Raw genomic sequence first — 19,727 nt, forward strand, 5'->3', positions numbered from 1 at the left:
CATACTATTTATTAGCGCGTGATATAGTGAAGTGTATTAAACACAGAACAGTTTACTAAAACTCGCAATTTCATTCATTCTCTTATCATTAATATTTTGCAGATCACTGACCAATCACAATTCAGCTTTGTATTTGCATTCTCCAATGCGCACTTTCCGCCGTTCAAATTGTTTCATTCATTTTAGTTTATAGTTTTAGCGGCAAAACGACGGACGTCGATCCGCACCTACTTTAATCAGGTTCTTTTACGAAAAACGAAAAACGAATCACAAAATTATTAATATCATAATATAAGGAAGTGTGAAAGTTATTGCGTTGGTGTTAATACTAAATATATTTTTTTAACGTGTAAAAAAATTCAAGATGAGTTTGAGCCGTTTAAGGAGTGCTTTGAGATGTGATTTGGTGAAAGTTAGTCCATCAAGCGCGCTGGTTGCGAAAGTTTGGGGACCTTGTGTGAGGGAATTAAGCACTGGTACTTCGCAACGTGGTGCTGTTTCACAACACAACACCAAACCAGATTGGAATAGAGCTGTGAGTGAGGCCGAGAAAATTGTTGGTTATCCAACATCTTTTCTTAGTTTGAGATGGGTGATGAGCGACGAAATCGCAAATGTCGCGTTGCATTTGCGAAAATTGGTGGGAAGCAATCATCCGTTGCTGAAAACTGCTAAGTAAGTACATGTTCTTTAATGATATAATAAATGGATTCTAACATTCCCACAATTTATTGCGTGTTCTTACCTATTGTAGGTATACTTGGTATTTATTTATTAAAGTTCACTACATAATGCTATATCTACAATATACATATGTTACAAGCTATAGAAAATAAAAAATTCATGGTAATTATGATAAACAAAAATGTTATTTACCAAAAATTTAAAATAATAAAAATATTACTTTACTAATAATATTTAAATTTGTATATTTTACTAGTAAAATATGGGATTTGGTCAGATAAGCACTTAACAATACTTTTTTTTTAAATTGATCAGCCCACTACCGAATATAATATCAAGCTTTGGTATATTCTACTTGGCAGAACACTAAGCAACCTTCAAAAGCCAAAGCATAAGCTCTCTGAATAATAGAGACTAGAATACCTAGAAGTCTCACATAAACCTTATACGCTGCCCATTTCCTCTGTTACTGACATAAAAAATTGGTAATTTAATACCAGTAATTATGCCAAAGTAGCTTGAAGGTGAAGAAAAAGACACGAAAATATACTTAAACTTTTTTATCGAAATTAAAGTTACGAAGAACATATTTTATTTAAATATCCGATACGAGTTATAGTACGTAACATTTATTACCTAAATGTGCAACGAACGATGCAATGCATCTATGATGAGGTCAGTCATCGGCATTCACCAATACCAATAGGATTTGTCAATAGCTTTTAATAACAATATACTAACACTAGTTCGTAAGTTTATACTAACATAATGATGGATTATTTTATATTTTTTTTTTTTTTTTTCAATATATGTGATGTCAAAGTCACCAAAATATCTATATAATATCCTATTTATAACGAAATTATACTTAAACTGTTTTTAAAAGTATTTTTCATGAATTATCATAGTAATTTAACTTTAAAGGTGAAAAGGGAAAAGTTGAGGAACACCGGCAAGACTTGCCTTGATTTGAATGTCACCCTCAGAGTTGAAACTGAGCCCTAAGTGTGGTTTTCTTATAGTTTTGGATAGTTGGACGAAATGGATATTAAATCTTATATTAGACCTTATCAACTATGTGTTACACTAAAGTCTAATCACTTACCTAAATAGGAAAAAAGCCACATTACAGGTGCAATTCTGTCTGCTCTGTTAAGTGGTTACGGCAATGTAAACAGTGGAAGTAAACGCTAATACTATGATATAATAATAATAAAAGCCTTTATTTACTAACCAAATACATAACAATCAAATATACAGTATTTACAATTATGTTTACCTACATAGCAATAAAACAAATAATTAGAGATTAATAAAACGAAAAATTCTAAAATTTTAAAAGTTTGGTCCCTGTGACATTGTACCTTACCATTTCCTCACTGTGTTGCGATACTTATTCGTTGAGCGAGCAAGTATCTCAATACCAAATACTACATAAATTTACATCATTTTAACTTAAGCGATAACATATATTTTAACTATATCTATTTTTTACACAAGTTATCAGCAGCCAGATAGTCAAATTGTCTTCCGACTTCCCCTTGTTTCTCCACTCGTATCTTTCACGAGCTAATTTTCTCCATCCTTCCGTAAGATCGTTACCATCTTTTTATTTGAAGGCCTCTTTTGCTTTTCCCATCTCTGGGATACCAATCTATGCCCAGTCTAAGTTTTTTAATTTTGACGCTAATACTACATCATCATTAAATAGTGCTTCAGGCTCATTCTAACGTAGGGGGGTATTGGGTAGAGATTGTCGCTTATGATAAGTAAAATATGATATAGAAACCGGAGATGTGTGAAATTGAAGGTAACGAGTCTCTTTCAGAAACCTGATTTACAATGGCAAGAACAACATGCAAGCTTGGGGTCTCATCGTACTGTTGGTGTCGAAGGCAGCTGGTCACAGCCCTGAAATCCCTGACATGGAACAGGATAAGGCTGCGGGGGTCTTGCACAGGTAAAATGTTATAAATATTAAAATGATTAATTAAACTTTTTTTATTTGATAATTGTCACCCCTTACGTTCGTCCACAGTTTTTAGTAGATTTTTCTTCATACTTAAGTATAATAAATATAAACAAACTCATGTACAGTGTAAACTCTTTAAAACGAATTTCAAGGGACCGAGCATTTTTATTCGTTATAGAGGGGATTCGTTATAGATATCGAAGAATTAATGTATGGGTATTGGGTTAAACCAAATAAATTTAACAATTTTTTACGTGTTAGAGAATTTTTCATTATAACGATTGACGTTATAAAGAGTACGAGTAAAGAGCACTGTACATATATTATTTTCACACTCGGACCGTTAATGATCGTTTTATTTTTATTATTATTCACTATTATACAAACAATTTCGAATGTATTTTAATAAGGAGATTAATGTGAATAAAACATATGAATTATAAGTGTAAAGACCCTTAGTGAATTATTTAACAAATCAAATATTTGATTTATATGCCACAGTGGCGTTACATTAAACGCACATCCAAATTACAAATATGAACAAACATTACTTTGGATCCAAGAGCAGTGTTGGCTTTGGCTTCAGCGTGCGTCTCTCATCCCTGAGGTCGTAAGTTCGATCACCGGCTGTGCACCAATGGACTGTCTATGTGCACATTTGACATCGAACGGTGAAGAAAATCATCGTGAGGAAACCGGCTTGCCTTAGACCCAAAAAGTAGATGGCGTCCTACTTGCCTATTAGATTGACAAATGATCATGAATCCGATACAGAAATCTGCGACCCAAAGGTTAATTATTTTTAATTATATTTTATTACTTTGGATCTCTTTTACAGCCAACGCGCCCTCGCCGAAGTTACAGAAATGATACGTACATCGCATCTCGTTCACAAAGGCCTTGTGAATATGAACTCAAGTCGTCCAATTGAAGAACCAGATAATATGATGTTTGGAAACAAAATAGCATTACTCAGCGGCGATTACCTCTTGGCTAACTCTTGTACCGAATTGGCTAATTTACGGTAGGATTTTACTTATTACTAGATAATAAGAAACATTTTGTTAAGCCGTAAATATTTAAAAAAAAAAAAATATATAAAGATTGGAAACTCGGCACACTAATACATTGGTACAAGAAAAATCAAATACAATATTTAAATTGAGCACTTATAGGAAACAACAAACGAAGAGATGAAAAAAATGAATCTAAAAAATTAAATTTAAAAAATAAAGGAAAATCGATTTCAAAGTGGTTTATAATTCTATCATTATCTCAGCTTAACTTTAGGTTTTGATGGCTTATAAAATGTGGGTGGTACTCGGTTTGTTACCAAAGTTTTTGAAGTTAGACTTCTTTTGGCGCGTTAGGGAAAAATTATTCAAGTAAATTTTTACGATGCGCGTGCACAGCGTCACAAAAAATCGACACCCTGAAGTTAGCTATAGTGAACATTTTAGTTTTTTCTATTGTTAGTGTCGTTTTTCTATAAACGTAAAATAAGGCGAAAGATACAAAATTTAAAAAGATTTTTTTCTTGTTGCGCCAAAGTAGTATAAATTCTAACACACACACACATGTTTTTTTACGTTAACACGTTTGTGATTTTTTAGCAAGTAAAGTTTTTGTCTGCCTAATCTAGTAGAGTTAAGAATAGTTTTGCTTTGTTAAATAATTTAGCCTATTTAGTCTATGGGTATATATTAGAAATTCCACCATAATAAATTTATATCGCTGTGTATATTTCGCATCCAGGAAACACTGAATAACAATCGAACGTAATTTATTGCATAAGGAAAACGTTATGTTATTACAACTGATTGCACCTAAACACATTGTGCTTTCTCTTTCCTCAACCGAATCATTATCAAATAAACCTTCTTACTACGATAAATTAATAAAAAACTGCGTTATTACTTAAAATCTAAGTGTTGAAATACCCTTGGTAGTATTACTGTATTTTAGTACTAGCCTTACAGTTGTTCACTATCACAGTGCAGTTTACTATCAATGGGTATTAAATACACATAAATAATTAAAGAAAACACTTTTTTACCGGATTGAACATGTTACATATTATTATAAACTTTTAATTATTGTACATAATTAAAAATTTTCCGACGTTTCGCGTGCTTTACAGCGTGCGTGGTCACGGTGACTTCAATCCGGTAAAAAAGTGTTTTCTTTAAATGTGTAAAAGTTATGTTAAAAAAAGACAAATACTAAATAAATAATTTTTGGGTCTAGGCAAGCCGGTTTCCTTCACCGTAGGTACGTGTTAAATGCGCACATAAAAAGTCCATAGATGCAATAATTATCCTTAACCTTACGTTTATTCAATTATTTTATTACCGGGATTCGAACCTATGTACACTGTACAGGGACGATTCGCAACACAGCAAACCCTGATTAAGCCTATTTAAATTGAATTAGAAGTTTTTTAATTGAACATAGCTGAAACGTGTAAAAACAATAATTTATTATGTTACTCCGGATTTCTAGAGAAACTTAGAAAGTCATCTTGTGGTTACGTTCCCAATACCGTACGACGAATTATGAGTAACTGACAGTCAACCACTGGCTAATATTAGTTAAGGAAACATTTCGTACATTGATTCTTATTGAGCTGTGTTGGCCTAGCGGCTTTAGCGACCCTCAATTGAATCACGGCTGAGCACCAATTGAATTTGCTTTTTATGTGCGCAATAGGATTCATATAGATAACCAAGCACACTTATGAACGTCAACAGAAAAGATGTTAAATTGATTCTAAATTTACGTTTACTACCAGTTCGCAATTCTAGGGCGTAGACTGGGCAAGAAGAACAGGCAAGAAACTCTGCGCCACTCTAATAGTCTTGCTTTTCTTTCTCTTATGGATAGATCAGTGGCGCTATCCTTCAAGACCTTCTTGCAGTTCCTAAACTTTCCAATCCCTCTTAAGTAATCTTCGATGCAACCTGTCCATCTTTTCCTTGGTCTGTCTCTTGTTCTTATCTGCAGAGGCGTCCACTGAGCCATGTGTATGTAACACTGAATTCACCATGACAGTCCGGAGGAAAATCCCTAACCTTACTGTCAAATAATTCCACATGATGATCTTTAGATAGACACTTTTTAAAGTTTCTCAGTGTGCAAGAATTTTCGCCCAAGTTTTTTTTTTTAACGACAATTCACACCAATTGCCCTAGTCCCATGCTAAGCTGGTGAAAATTGTGTTATGGGTACTAGTCAACGGATATACATACATATTATAGATAGATAGATAGATAGATACATATAAATACATATTTAAACACCCAAGACCTAAGCACAACACCAAATGCTCATCACATCGATGTTTGTCTCAGCCGGGGATCGAACCCGGGACCCATGGATTCGCAGTCAGGGGTACTAACCACTAGACCAATGAGCCGTCAAAGCTCTATGAGTCTCGTAAAGAAACTTCTTTACGAGACTAATACTATCTACCTACTTAATATGAATTTCTTGATATCTTCGAATTGGTGAAGGTAAACATCGTGAGGGAACCGGCATGTGTCAACCCAAATATCGGTAATCAAAAGATGTTCACCTACTCGGAAATAAAAAAGAAGAATCGCCATCCATCTGCCAAGAACCATTTAGAGTTGTAGCTGGATTATTATTTTTACATTGATTCTCATGTGAAACTAATTCGTACAACTCCAGGTATGAAAGAAGCGGTAACAAATTTTAAATTACAATTATTAAATACATTGTTTTATTATCAAACTATATTAGAAATTGGTTTGCTTCATATTTCTTATTAAAAAACTAAAACTGATATAATACTTACTTTCATTAGCTTACGCTTTGCACGGATGAACATTAGTTTTTTGTTCTGCCTTGCAATTCTGTAACTCACTTTTCATAAGGAGAGAGCTTGTAGTTTGTTTATCAGAATGCCAAATCGTAAAATGACTGCTTTACGACTGATTTGAGCGCGACCGCCGCTGTGAGTTCGAAAAGTGAGTTACAGAATCGCAAGGCGGAACTGGACAGACGTTCCGCCACAATCCTGATGTTAATTGAATTGCTTAGAAATGCCTATTTAGCCGCCGCTGGAGTGTATATATGTTAAATTGATTAGGAATTTTATTTATTTATTTATTCCAGAAATACATACATTATCCTTACAGACTATTGCCAATACGATAATTCAAAGATCTTTTACGCGACACTTAGCTTTCATTATCAAAGAATTTTCACATAGACATCCGTACCATCAGCGACTTAAAATTTTTAATATGATATCACTGTACGATCGGAGAACTTTAGCCGGTGTTACCTTCTTATATAAATTGCTAAATAATCATATACAGAGTACACATACACAGCAGTGACCTGTTACAGGATATTAAAATTATCGTCCCATACTAGGTCTAAAATCAGCAATATTTTCCAAATTCCTTCTCCAAAAACCAAACTCAACAACGAAGATAATCCAATTCCAATAGTGAAACAATTTTTCAAATCGTGAAACAATTAAATATTCAATGCTAACAATCAAATGTTTCCACTTTATAATATTAGTATACCCCCTGGTTTAGTAAAAAAATAACTTTGTTAAAACTCTTAAAAACGCGTCTTTTTAAAAATATAATCAAAAACTATAATTACCTACGGCTTTCAAGTTGGAATTTTATAATTTTCTTTCTCACCTTTGTCATCTTAAATATCAGCCCATATACAGAAATGCCAAAAGGCGTTGTGTCTCAGGAATTTGTTTCGATTAAACCTATAAGGAAGTTCATAATTAATCATGAAAGTATGCTAACTGCATTCAATTTAAAATATCGCTGAAAAATTATATAGTACTCCTAATAATCAGTGCAGCTGATTAGTGATTAGTAGGAAACAAGTTTGGACGGCGTTGTAAAGTGATTAGAAGCGTGTTCTATTTTTTGCGGGTGAACTGCGCCCTCCCTACCCCCTCACTCGCATAATGTAAACGTAATATGTGAAAAAGGGATGAAAGTAGTACTTTTTTTTTTAATATGGCTCTGGCACGGTTTGTGCATTAGCCAGCGTCAAGTATAAGATTTTTATAATTCGTGCTTTTTGCCTTAGAAATTCGACCATTTCCTCCATGTACGGTTTAGGCACTCGCCCGGTACCGCACAACCCTCCCAAAGGCCGAGAACAAATTTAAATTAAATTAAAACTTGCCCTCGAACCGGGAATCGAACCCGGTACCCCTCACCTAGCTGCCACTTAATAAGACCGCTAGGCTATGAGGCCCCCAAGAAGTACTTTAAAGCAACAGCCTTAGATTTTACCGTAGTTTATGTGCATATGAGGTAATGCTATACCGGATAACTAATGTCGTGAATACTAATCGATTGCGTAATGCATTGTTGTACTACTGTGTACTATAATATAGGTTTTTTTTTTAATATTTTCTAGATTAAAACTCTACTACCAATTTCTTTTAACAACTTTTTGTAAGACCTTTACAGCGGATTCCAAAAAGATGCCTCTTAACCTAATGTTGAACATGATTTCCTTTAAATTCGTCTCTGTTACTTTTAATCCCATAGCTTGTGCAGTGTATATGTATAATGTAGGTATACATATCTGTTTTCAACTGGACAGACGTTTGACCACAACCCATCTGATGTTAAGAGAGATGTGGCCTATTGGAGGGCTTGCCAGGAGATGCCTGTTTAAACGCCGCTAAAATGAACCCATATTACTGTCTAAGAAAGATGGAAGGGGCAAAGAGTTCCACTCTTTTGCTGCTTTTATAATAAACGACAAACCAAATCGTGGAGTGTGGCACTTGGGGATGTCGACAACGAAGGTCCGTACAGCGTTTTTCTAGATAAGCGTTGTTTAAAAGGGAATGAGGGAATCATATTGCGTAGCTCTATGGATCATTCTCCGGAGTGCCATCGATAGACTAAAAGGCAGGCAACTGAACGGCGATGGTAGACTCAGTTGAGATGTAACTAGTGAATCGTCGTCTATAACGCTTAGACCGCCTCTCAATAGCATTCAGGTTTTGCTTGTCAAAGTATGATATGTACATAACTCTCGGGATACAAATTAGTAGTGAAGAACCTCTGTGACATTAGACACAATATTCCACGTCGTATATCTATGAGCAGTGCGGACCTAGTAGCTAGTAGCGCCTCCTGAGGTCGTAGATTGTGCTCATTTAATACAGAAAAGGCAGAGTAAAGTAACATCGTGAGGCAACCGTGCCTAAGACACGTAAGTTGTAGCGCCGCTGTTTTTTTATTTAAACAATTCTTTTCTATTAAAATATTTTAAAGACTGTATTGTAACAAATAAAATTGACTCATTTAAAAGAAGACGTTAGAAGGTTTGCGTCTTTGAGTAACAAGGTATTTCGAAAATATTAAAAATAAATTGTCCTATTCATAAAAGTAATCCTCAATAGTTCGGGATCCATCGCCCATTTTTGCACTTGATTACTATCAAGCTAATTTTCCGTGAGTAGCTTTATTTTGATGAGACGCCCAATAATTTCCTGTACGAAACTCTCGATTGTGGTAGCTAACAGAAGTAGCAAGGATAAAATATGTTGATTTGATGATTCTCAAATATTTATTACTAACTGATTTTTTTTTTGTTAAATCTCAAGACAATTATCTAAATTATTCGAAAAAAAGTAATCAAGTGCATAAATGGGCGATGGATCCCGGACTACAAATATATTGTGTAGATGTTATCTGTCTTAATAACGTCATAAATCACGAATCAACTCAATGCTTATAAATGCCGTTCGTATGAAACCTCAACAAAGTTTACATAATCAGTAATTTACAATAATGCAAATAAGGAAGTGGGAATCACCGAGCCCTCAGGTCCCGTGACACATGTTTATTAATCATTTATTGTTCAATTGTAAAACATATGACAATAACAATGGCTACAGACCTATTCTTTTTTTATTTCTCACGTTGGTTATAAAACACGATATAAACAAGAAGAAACACGAATCGACAGCATCGACCATAAAAACTCTGAGGTGATGTGAAATTTCTTAAATTCTTTACTAAATAATTTTTTTATTACAAATTTAATTTAATCAGTGGCGCTACAACCTCTGTTAGGTATGGGCCTCAGATTTCTATATCTGTTTCATGATCAATTGTCAATCTAATAGGCAAGTAGGTGATCAGCCTCCTGTGCCTGACACACACCGTCGACTTTTGTGTCTGAGGCAAGCCGGTTGCCTCACGATGTTTTCCTTCAACGTTCGATCGAATGTTACCCGCACATATAAAGAATGTTCATTGGTGTACAGCCGGGAATCGAAGCCACTAGGCCAACACTGCTCATAACAACATAACATAACATTTTCATTAATAAACGTAATACCAACTTAGTCAAATTGATTTATTATTGATTTAAGTCTTATCTATATAGGTTTATTAAAAATAAAATATGTTTATTATGGAATATAAGATACAGGTATCACTGGTTCCACGTCATTAAAATTGAATCGGTAGACATCCCTACTCATCGTCAAAGAAGACAGGTGCAGGCCGAGACAAAAAGCCGGCGTAAAAGAACCGTACTCTTTTAAAATAGCAAATCATCAAACAACACTTATTTTAAAACAAATATCGCAAATTAATTAGAAGTAGCCTGTCTAGCACTAGTCCCAGGCCCTTTTATCAACTAGATAATCGTTGACTTTATAGTAAGCGTTTTTACACAGCTTTTCTTTAAAACATTTCTTAAATTTAAAGGCAGAGAGAGAGATAAAGAGCCTCTGGGATTTTATTAAAGAAAAGTATCCCTTTTCCCAAAAAAGAATTACTAACTAGATAGTCTAGTACGGGGAAATTCGTCGTTCGTTCGTATTCGTCGAATATATAACATAATTTAAAGTTAATTAGCGGTTCATACGATTATATCGGTATATGAATACGTAGAAAGTGAATCACATAACTGTATGGTCAGCACTAGGCTGTGACCCTAACAGGTTTGATATGTTCAAGGCAGAATTTAAAACATATGATCTATATACGCGCTTAAAAATATTTAATACAATACTGACGAATTTTATATTACATACTAGCTGACCTGGCAAACGTCGTTTTGCCATGTATATCATTTATAATAAAAAATAGGGGTTGATCGTAGAGGGGTAAAAATTAGGGGTTGTATGTATTTTTAATGCTGTATCATAAAAAAATAAAATATAATCTATATATTATAAAAAAATAATTTCCCCTTAACATACCTAATAATAGATGAAAAATAGATGTTGTCCGATTCTCAGACATACCCAATATGCACACAAAATTTCATGAGAATTTTATATATTAGATATAATAGTTAAAAAGTTTGGTCCCTGTGGTAGTAAAATAAGTAAAATGTTTAAAATTTTCTTATTACTATGTAGGTTCAGAATATTGTAAAATATACTGTATATTTGTGTGAAAATAAATCTCTAATAATAATAGTCTTCATTTGGAATCATACATTAATAACTTAGACTAATCATTTTCTATTCGATTAAAAAGAGTAGCGGAGAGTTTATTGCCAGTTCTTATATTCCGTTCTACAGTTTGAGAACTGGCAGTAATGCTTTTTTGACGTTTTTAAATGTTCATTGTGTTACCTAAATGATTTTTGACTTTTGACTATTAAGGAAGCATCTCTCTAAGAACAAATATTGTCTGCATTTCAATCCAACAACGACGCCATCGGACAACATTTAATTTAGTCTTTTGGGCTCATGTGTGATTTTAAAGCCCTTTTTAATTTATTAAATACGTTACCAATTATTAAACGTGTTAAATAATTGGACTCTCTTAAATAATTGACGTGCACAAACCATCTAAATTAAGTAATTTGTTTGTGATTCTTTCATTATGATAACAAGGAAACTTATTTTCCTATAAATAATTATTTAAACCGAAAATTGCGTTTATTTTACAATTCTCATTCCGAAATAGGATTGTCCCGATTAGATTTTACTTAGCTTGATTACGTGTCATTCGCAAAATTATCCTTATATAATATATATCTATAATTCTATATATATATATATATATATCCTTATCTTCTATAGTTCCAAATGTATGACTATTGAATTTTGAATATTTATATTTCAGGAATCAAGAGCTGGTAGAGCTGATGTCATCAGCGGTAAGAGATCTAGCCGAGGCTGAGTTTCTTGGAGAGAGAGATGAGCAGAACAATCCATTACCCTCACGACCTCTGCCGGTTGACCAATTGGAACCAGCTTCAGGTAGGTCTTTTATTTATATACAAATACGATCTAGTTAGACCTTACTGAATAAAATGTATATTACTTGGGGAATCGTAATCAAGTCTAAGATCAATACGGAGTTTTTGAAGTGAAACTTCTTTAGAATCGTTGTGATTTCAAACCGGATGCAACGGAAAAAGCGACAGTAAAAAGAGACAGACACATAAATTAATAGGATTTGGCGTGGGAGAGAGTGAGATAGGAGGCATTATACAGTGTATAAACTTTAAATTAGTAAGATGTCAGCGTGGTGTGTTATTATTTAATTGTGTGTTTGTGAGTATTTTTATATCTTGTTGTGCTAAAAAATAAATTTTATAAGATGCCGAAAACTAATGCCGAAATGTGTCGTCAATATCGACGCAAAAAAAAAAAAAATTAAAATTAAAAAATCCATTAAAAATGTTTTTTTTAAAGAAAACATCGTACATTTAGATAGAGAAAAAGTCTAATTTACATATCTTAATATATATATTTCTTGTGTGCGTGTGTATGTGACTGAACTCCTCCTAAACGACTGGACCAATTTTGATGAAATTTTTTGTGTGTTTTCAAGGGGATCTGGGAATGGTTTAGATTCACAAATTAGCCCGCCAGAAATGTTAAGGGTAGTCCACCCCTAAATTTTTATTTTTATTTTTTAGACAAAATTTTTAATTTCTATTTTTTTATGATACAGCATTAAAAAATACATACAACTTTCACCCCTCTACGATCAACCCCTATTTTTTTATTATAAATGATATACATGGCGAAACGACGTTTGCCGGATCAGCTAGTTTTAATTATAAAAATTCCTTTTTGAAGGTTTCACTTCTACCACGTGTGAATTGGACACATGATTTTTTTTCACACAAAAATAAAATGATACTGTACTAATATTAAAAGAGGTTGTACTTTTGTTGGTTCAAAAACAGGACCGATTTTTAAAATTATTCCACAATTAAAATGCCAAAGAATAAGTATCGCAATACAGTGAGGAAGTGCTGTTTAAAGGTACACTGCTACAGTGACCAAACTTTTTAAATTTGTTTTAGTTTTCTATATAATTATTATTATTACTTTGTTAAGAATATATGTGTGTGTTGGAAATAAATATAACTGCTATTAAAATGCTATATTATTACAAAATAATAATGTCTATCGGGTGAAACCTAAACTCCAATAAATTTGATGTTAATAATAATTGTTAGCTTCATAATGAATGACTCGGAGCGATTATGTTAATTGATATAACGTGTGCGTAAACAGTGTTATATTGACATTAGAATTAATGAACACGTCAATATCCGTGAACCGTGTCAATATGTCAATTGTCAAGACCGTTTGGATTCTTCTCTTTGCCGAAATCGTACATATACAGTAAGGGGGCGTCCATAAATTACGTGAGGTGTTTAAGGGGGGGAGGGGGTCGATTCAAATCTCATTTAATCTTACGTTGGAGAGAAAGAAAAAAATTGCGTGATATTTGCCGAGACCCCCCCTGTCTCGGCAAATATCACGCAATTTTTTTTCTGACTGAAACATTTTTTTTGGAAAACGGTTGACCCTAAAGGCCATCTCTGCAACTTCCCGCTAACTCCATACCTAAACGCTCAACATTTCACTTATTTTGTTTTAGTTGTAAATAAAAGTACGAAGCAATTTTTTATTCTTTTTACAATAACAATCCAACGCGTTTACGTAAGAAACCCACATTTTGAAAAATCTCACGTGACATTGGGGGATGGGGTTGAATAAAATCTCACGACAACATCTCACCAGGGGGGGAGGGAGTCACAAAAAATTTAAAAAAACACCTCACATAATTTATGGACGCCCCCTAATGTATAGTACAAAGAGATCAAAATTATTTAATATTAGGCTGCCAGTCTTTAAGCATATACATAACTAAATCAGTCTTATTGCACCGTAAAAAGTAATTTTCTAATAGCGTAAACGCATTTAGACATATAAGATTATTTTCGGGTTGCCTGGAAGATATAGTTTAATAGCAATAACGCTGCCCGTTGCATCATGTTTTCTATGTTAATATTACTATTTAATTCTTGTGCAATAAGTGTGAATAAATAAACAACACGAAAGAGTACTTTAGTTTTGATAGGGTCTGAATTGATCTTACCATGGAGAGTGTTCAGAGGAGTTGTTCGGATTAATATCTGCAGCTGAGTTTCATCATCGGACGTCGAGGCAGAATACGAAATTCCACCCTTATTACCTCGACGGCCGTCTTTCCACAGCTGAGTGTTTTTAAGGTACCGATTCTTAAAAGGCCGGCAACGCACTCGCGAGCCCTGTGGCATTGAAAGTGTCCATATCACTTAACATCAGCTGAGCCCGTTTACCCGCTGATGTATATAAAAAAAGTTTTACTTTACATAAATAAATCAATCACCAACCAACCAACAATAAATAATACTCAGAGAATAAAAAGTGTGGTGTAAAATACTCGTATACCAAGTAATAAAATCGCAATTCATATTCGAAACTACAGTGATACGAATAGTGGTCTAGGGAGCGTATAAGTATAACGCAATTTTTGGAGATTATTGACCCCCGCCCATGTAACTCGCCGTAACGTTTTTCAGTACCCAAGTTCAGTACTGTACCCAAGTATGGTAAAACGTTTCGTGACCACCTAGTGACTCTTTAGGTACTATTATGTGGTGTAAGTCGAAAAAAATATTAACAATAACGCGTAATTTAATCCCCGCCCCGCATCGTAACGTTTTACAAAAGGAACCCCCCCTCCCAAAATTCGTTACGTAATACTTAAACGCTCCCCTAGGTATCAGAACCAATAGAAATTAAACTACTTTTTGTGCTCAATATAGCAGTTAGAATTATTCTAATATTATATTACAGAAAGCTTTAAAAAATATTCATCAAAATTATATTTTAAAATCAGTGAAATTTTCTTATTAAAACAAAATAATTTATTCTTATACGTCCTTGTAGCCAACAACCGTACGTACAGGCGGCCGTAATTCGATTTCTCTATTTAAATAATTGTTCATTCTACGTAAGGAATGCGCACGCCCTGAATGCATGATGGGGTGTGACACGCATGCGTAATGTGATTTTGGTATGCCCGTGCGCAAATACGATTTTGTATATCCTTTGTGGACAAAGCAATGTTTTGTGTAAATGTCAACTAAAACTAGCGGCCTGTCGCGCACTGTTGTACATTTTTTGTGAATTTTAGAAATAAATAAAGCCTATTATTGAGAATGATAATAGCATTGTAATGTTGAGAGAATTTTTATAATCCAGTATTTTTTGATTATAGATTAAAATAAGACTTATTTATTATGGACAAAGCAATATTTTGCAACAACTAAAACTAGCCAGTCTCGGTATTCTAGATATATTTTTTAACGTTTTGGAAATAAATATAGCCGATATACAGAGTGATTCATTCGAATGCTGAGAGAATATTTGAAATCGGTTCAGTAATCTATGAATAGAAATCTTTCCTTTTTATAAGAAGACGCGACTATGTAATTACAGATTAATTTCACATATACATAACAAATACATTTTTCTTAATACCTTTAACAAAAAATAAAGGTGCGTGCGTACAAAGTAAAACATAAACATATGTTTTATGTTGTCTAACGAAACACAAAATAATAATATTAATGATCAAAAAAAAAAACAATTTTTTTAAGGATTAAATTATAATATGCTTATTAAGTGTGTGTTTTGTTTGTAAGTGGCTCAGCATTATGCTGTGGACCAGACGTGTTCCACAGCGCTGGTCATTCTGCCAGATAATTATTTAAAAAAAAATCTGTTGTATTATCTCACACTTAATACCTTATTTAACATAATACTTTTAACACACACAACTGATTATTTTATGTAGTATTCAAAAATACCTAAAAATATTAGCAATGATAAGACAAAGTACATTCTTTATAATGGTACAGTAATTAATTATTTTTAATTTTTAAAGGCATAAAACAGTTATTGTTTTATGGAAAGAAACGTTATTGAAATTAAGTTAAGTAACTAAAGTAATTTCGTAAGAAGTTTTGACGTCAAATGAGCGAAGTTATATTAAGTTTACGCTGAAATATAAAATTTTCACTTAGCAATGACGTGTTAGATTTAAGAGGTTTCTATTTATGTTAATTGCTTACATTTAAATTGTCTAAAATCGTGTTTAAAACTCCAAAATTCATTGGTCTCCAACCAATCTTGCGCATGGACTTGACAATAATATTTATATTATTTATGTTTAAAAAAGTACGTCATAAAGCGATTGAAATTTTTTTTTTGAATACATTTTATAAACCTCCATTTTGATTGACAACATTCCTTTTTTGAAACCTCCAGTGTAGGCTCCACTGGAGGTTTTATACCGGAAAACACAACAAATATTGAACGTCTTTCATGGGAAAGGATTCGCAAGTATATAAGAACCGGTTAAAGCAACGGGTCTCAGTGTTCCATTGCCCTCAATATCTCCGCCCAAATAAGTAGATTCACATACTTATTCAAACGTTATACAAACTGAAGTGAATTCGTGGCGATTTGTATGTAAATATTGACACGGCAGTATTATAAAGATTTTAAAGATTCCGGTTTGAGAGGCATTGCTCAATGTCTACCTACAAGATGTCTTTTAATGTAGTTATATATGTTGCAGCCAGATAATTTAATAAGCTGTTTAATTAACAGCCTAGCCTCTTAACTAAACAGCGCCGTTTAACTACCGGCCTGAAAGATATTCAGCCTTAGCGTTTGTAACAGTTAATAAACTGGCTGAGACCATTCGTACGATAAACTGACTATGTGGCAGAAATAAAGTGAAACATCTGACATAAAAATTATTTCTTTAACAATTAAATTGCTTGAGTCAGTCACAGCTAAATTCAAACTTGTTGTTTTTCATAAAAATTTGGATAACACCATCAAAGTTGTGGTATGCCGACGCCATATTGACAGTATGAAGAGTTTCGTTTCGAGTTTGAGAGTGGCAGAAAGTGGAACTAAATTAAAATTAATAGTGATTGACTATCTATCTGATACTGACTGAATATCTTTCAGGCCACTAGTTAAATGGCGCTTATTGAACGGCTTATTAATCTAGATGGCTGCGACATATATTTAATATTCCTTATCGTATAATTATCTATTAAAAAAGTCTGTCACATGAGCAAATAGCTCCCTTGGAGAATTCTTTTCAGATTTCATGCATAAACAAAAGACAAAAACATAAAATAACCCTTTACTTGTATGAGAATATCGAAAATATCAATGACGTAGGTTTAAATGAAACGTTGAACGCTATTCTAACCAGCTTTTCTTGATTGAACTTTCCTACAATTTACGTTTCTCTTCAAGACTGGGAGTGCCTTACCTCGCCGCTACCAATGACGGGTGTGGCAGGTTGCGGTCGCCGTGAATGGGTAGCGAGACACGTTCTCGCAGCTGGAGCTTTGCTAGGAAAGAGCTGCTCAGCTGCACTTAAGCTGGCGGGGCATGATCCAGCGTTGCAGAGCAAGGTATGTAAAACTATTTTAAAACATTCGTCGATCTGTGAGAATTGTGTTGTAATGTGAAATGAATGTACTGTAACTAAACACGCAATTTTTGATCTAGTAAAATATATAACAAATTGTCCAAAGTACATATAGTGTGGTACAGAAATATTATTAAAAATAATGAAGGATTCAAAATCTTTCTATAGGAATAATTACGCACTGTTACGTAGATTTCTGTGTGTAAAATTATTTTATTTATTTGCACTTCGTTACCTTTTACAAAAACATTCATAAAAAAATCCTGAATTAATTTATTATAAAATTTGTAATTTTATAAGACCAACAAGAATATTTTTTTTTAATAAATTGTATCTGCACAAAGACATTTAACATTACGATTTAGCCTAATTTAAGACCAATTAGTAATTTAAAACTAACCTCCTTTACTAACAAGTTTATTTAACATAAGAAATTGTACAATAACACTACTTACAGTCTACTAGTGGAAGACACTCTGTTATTGTGTACTGTTTTTTTTTTCCACCTGTTCAGCACTTGCTAACGTGCACTGACACTAATTTACTAAATCGGTTTTGATAACATTTAACGAAAAAATTTAACTGAATCTAATCCTAACATTTCCGTTATGGGGATTTTCAAAACATGTGAATTCGTACCTATAACTCATTACCTTATGAGTAAATATATAAAATATATTATATTCAGTACCTTCGGTACCTTGCCTAAAGGTACCTTTTAAGTTTTAATAATATATGTTAGATTTTATATTTTAAGGTTACTTATTTTTTTTTGTAGTTTATTACGTAATTTTTTTCTGAAAGTAAATATTACCACGATTTCAGGGATATCTATTCGGTTGCCACCTAGCACTAGCGTGGCAGGCATTCCTGGACCTGGAAGCATTCACAGGCCCAGAACCAACCAGCTTCTCTCTCGTAGGAGCTCCACTCGCCTTCACATTAGAAGCGAGGCCTGAACTCTACTCTTATATCGAGGCTGGTCGCAAAAGTGTACAGGACGTCGACTATCATGCTGTGAGTATATTTTTTTTATTAAAAATATTTTAATAAACGTTAGAGATTTTTCGTTACCTTGGAAGACTGGATACTTTCCCGCAGAACATACTATGTATCAACCTTTTCTACGTTTCCTTATCGTGTATTAAGTTGTCATAATTGTTTATCTATTACATATATTAGATATATATTTTGGCATGACTGATGTTCCAAAAACTACTTACACAACTCGCGCTTATAAAAACTCTCAGCTTAGCTAGCTAGCTAAAGATTTATTTATTTTGGTTTGTGGCGTCCAAAAAAGATGTATTTAATTTAAGAATCAATAAAAGAAGAAAACTGAAAATTAAATATTAAATTTCAGTTTTCTGTACATAGTTTTGTCTATTGATGCGCTTATTTGTTTTATTTTTCGTATATAATATTGTTTATCTATGTAATCTGTTTTGGCTTTATGTACTGTCTAAGTGTTTGTTTTGTAATAATATGTATGTTAGCTGTAAGATTACTTATAATTAAATAAAAATCATATTGTTCATTGGTAAAAACACAAATTATAGATTTGTTTTCTTACTCTCTGATTTACCTGAAAAATATAAAAAAATATATTGGTTACAGCTATACGAAGCAGTAGTAGCGGGCAATGGTATAGAACAGACAAAAGCATTACAACGGGAGCACATTTCACGCGCGTGCGACGTCCTCGACAGCTTTCCGAATTGTGACGCGCGGACGGCACTCACCAACATAATTGTTGCTATGCATCCCTGACTACCCTCACTTTAATTTGTTTGCGTTGAATTTATGTACCTATTTGAATAATATACTCTGATGAATAAAAAGTAAAGTATAAAGTTGTACCATGTATATTTAGAGTATTTACTCACCATACATTTAAAAGGCTGGCAACGCATTCGCGATCTGACCGACATCCATAAAACAATACTGTATATAATATTATTATATTTTTTGTGTATTTTTAATAAGTATGGTGATGGTGAGATGCTTTACAAATAATGATAAGTTTAGGCTAAGAATATATTTTTATACAAATTAAGTTACCAATAACAATTATTATATTTGAATTGTTACCTTACTCTTTCATAGTATTTACGACCGTCCATTTTGTTAATAAATATTTTATTCGGAGTTTTTTGCTTCGATTATATTAAAAAAATTACTGAAGTTGACTTTGTTTTTATGTTTATTACGCCTTTAAGTTTAAGTTATTACGTAATTAGCTAACCTAACAACATCTTAAGTGA

At 33.1% G+C, this 19,727-nt stretch overlaps 1 protein-coding gene across 1 annotated transcript; it reads left to right on the forward strand.

Moving 5' to 3' along the window:
• Nucleotides 1-197: 197 nt before the first annotated feature.
• LOC125060423 (all trans-polyprenyl-diphosphate synthase PDSS2) lies at nt 198-19,647 on the forward strand. Its single transcript, XM_047665326.1, has 7 exons — nt 198-675; nt 2,513-2,644; nt 3,495-3,680; nt 11,776-11,912; nt 17,286-17,446; nt 18,289-18,480; nt 19,081-19,647. The coding sequence occupies exons 1-7, from the start codon at nt 365-367 to the stop codon at nt 19,231-19,233; spliced, it is 1,272 nt and encodes a 423-aa protein (XP_047521282.1). The 5' UTR covers nt 198-364; the 3' UTR covers nt 19,234-19,647.
• Nucleotides 19,648-19,727: the final 80 nt, after the last annotated feature.

The sequence above is a fragment of the Pieris napi genome, chromosome 21 (assembly GCF_905475465.1).
Source record: "Pieris napi chromosome 21, ilPieNapi1.2, whole genome shotgun sequence".
Classification (NCBI taxonomy): Eukaryota; Metazoa; Arthropoda; class Insecta; order Lepidoptera; family Pieridae; genus Pieris; species Pieris napi.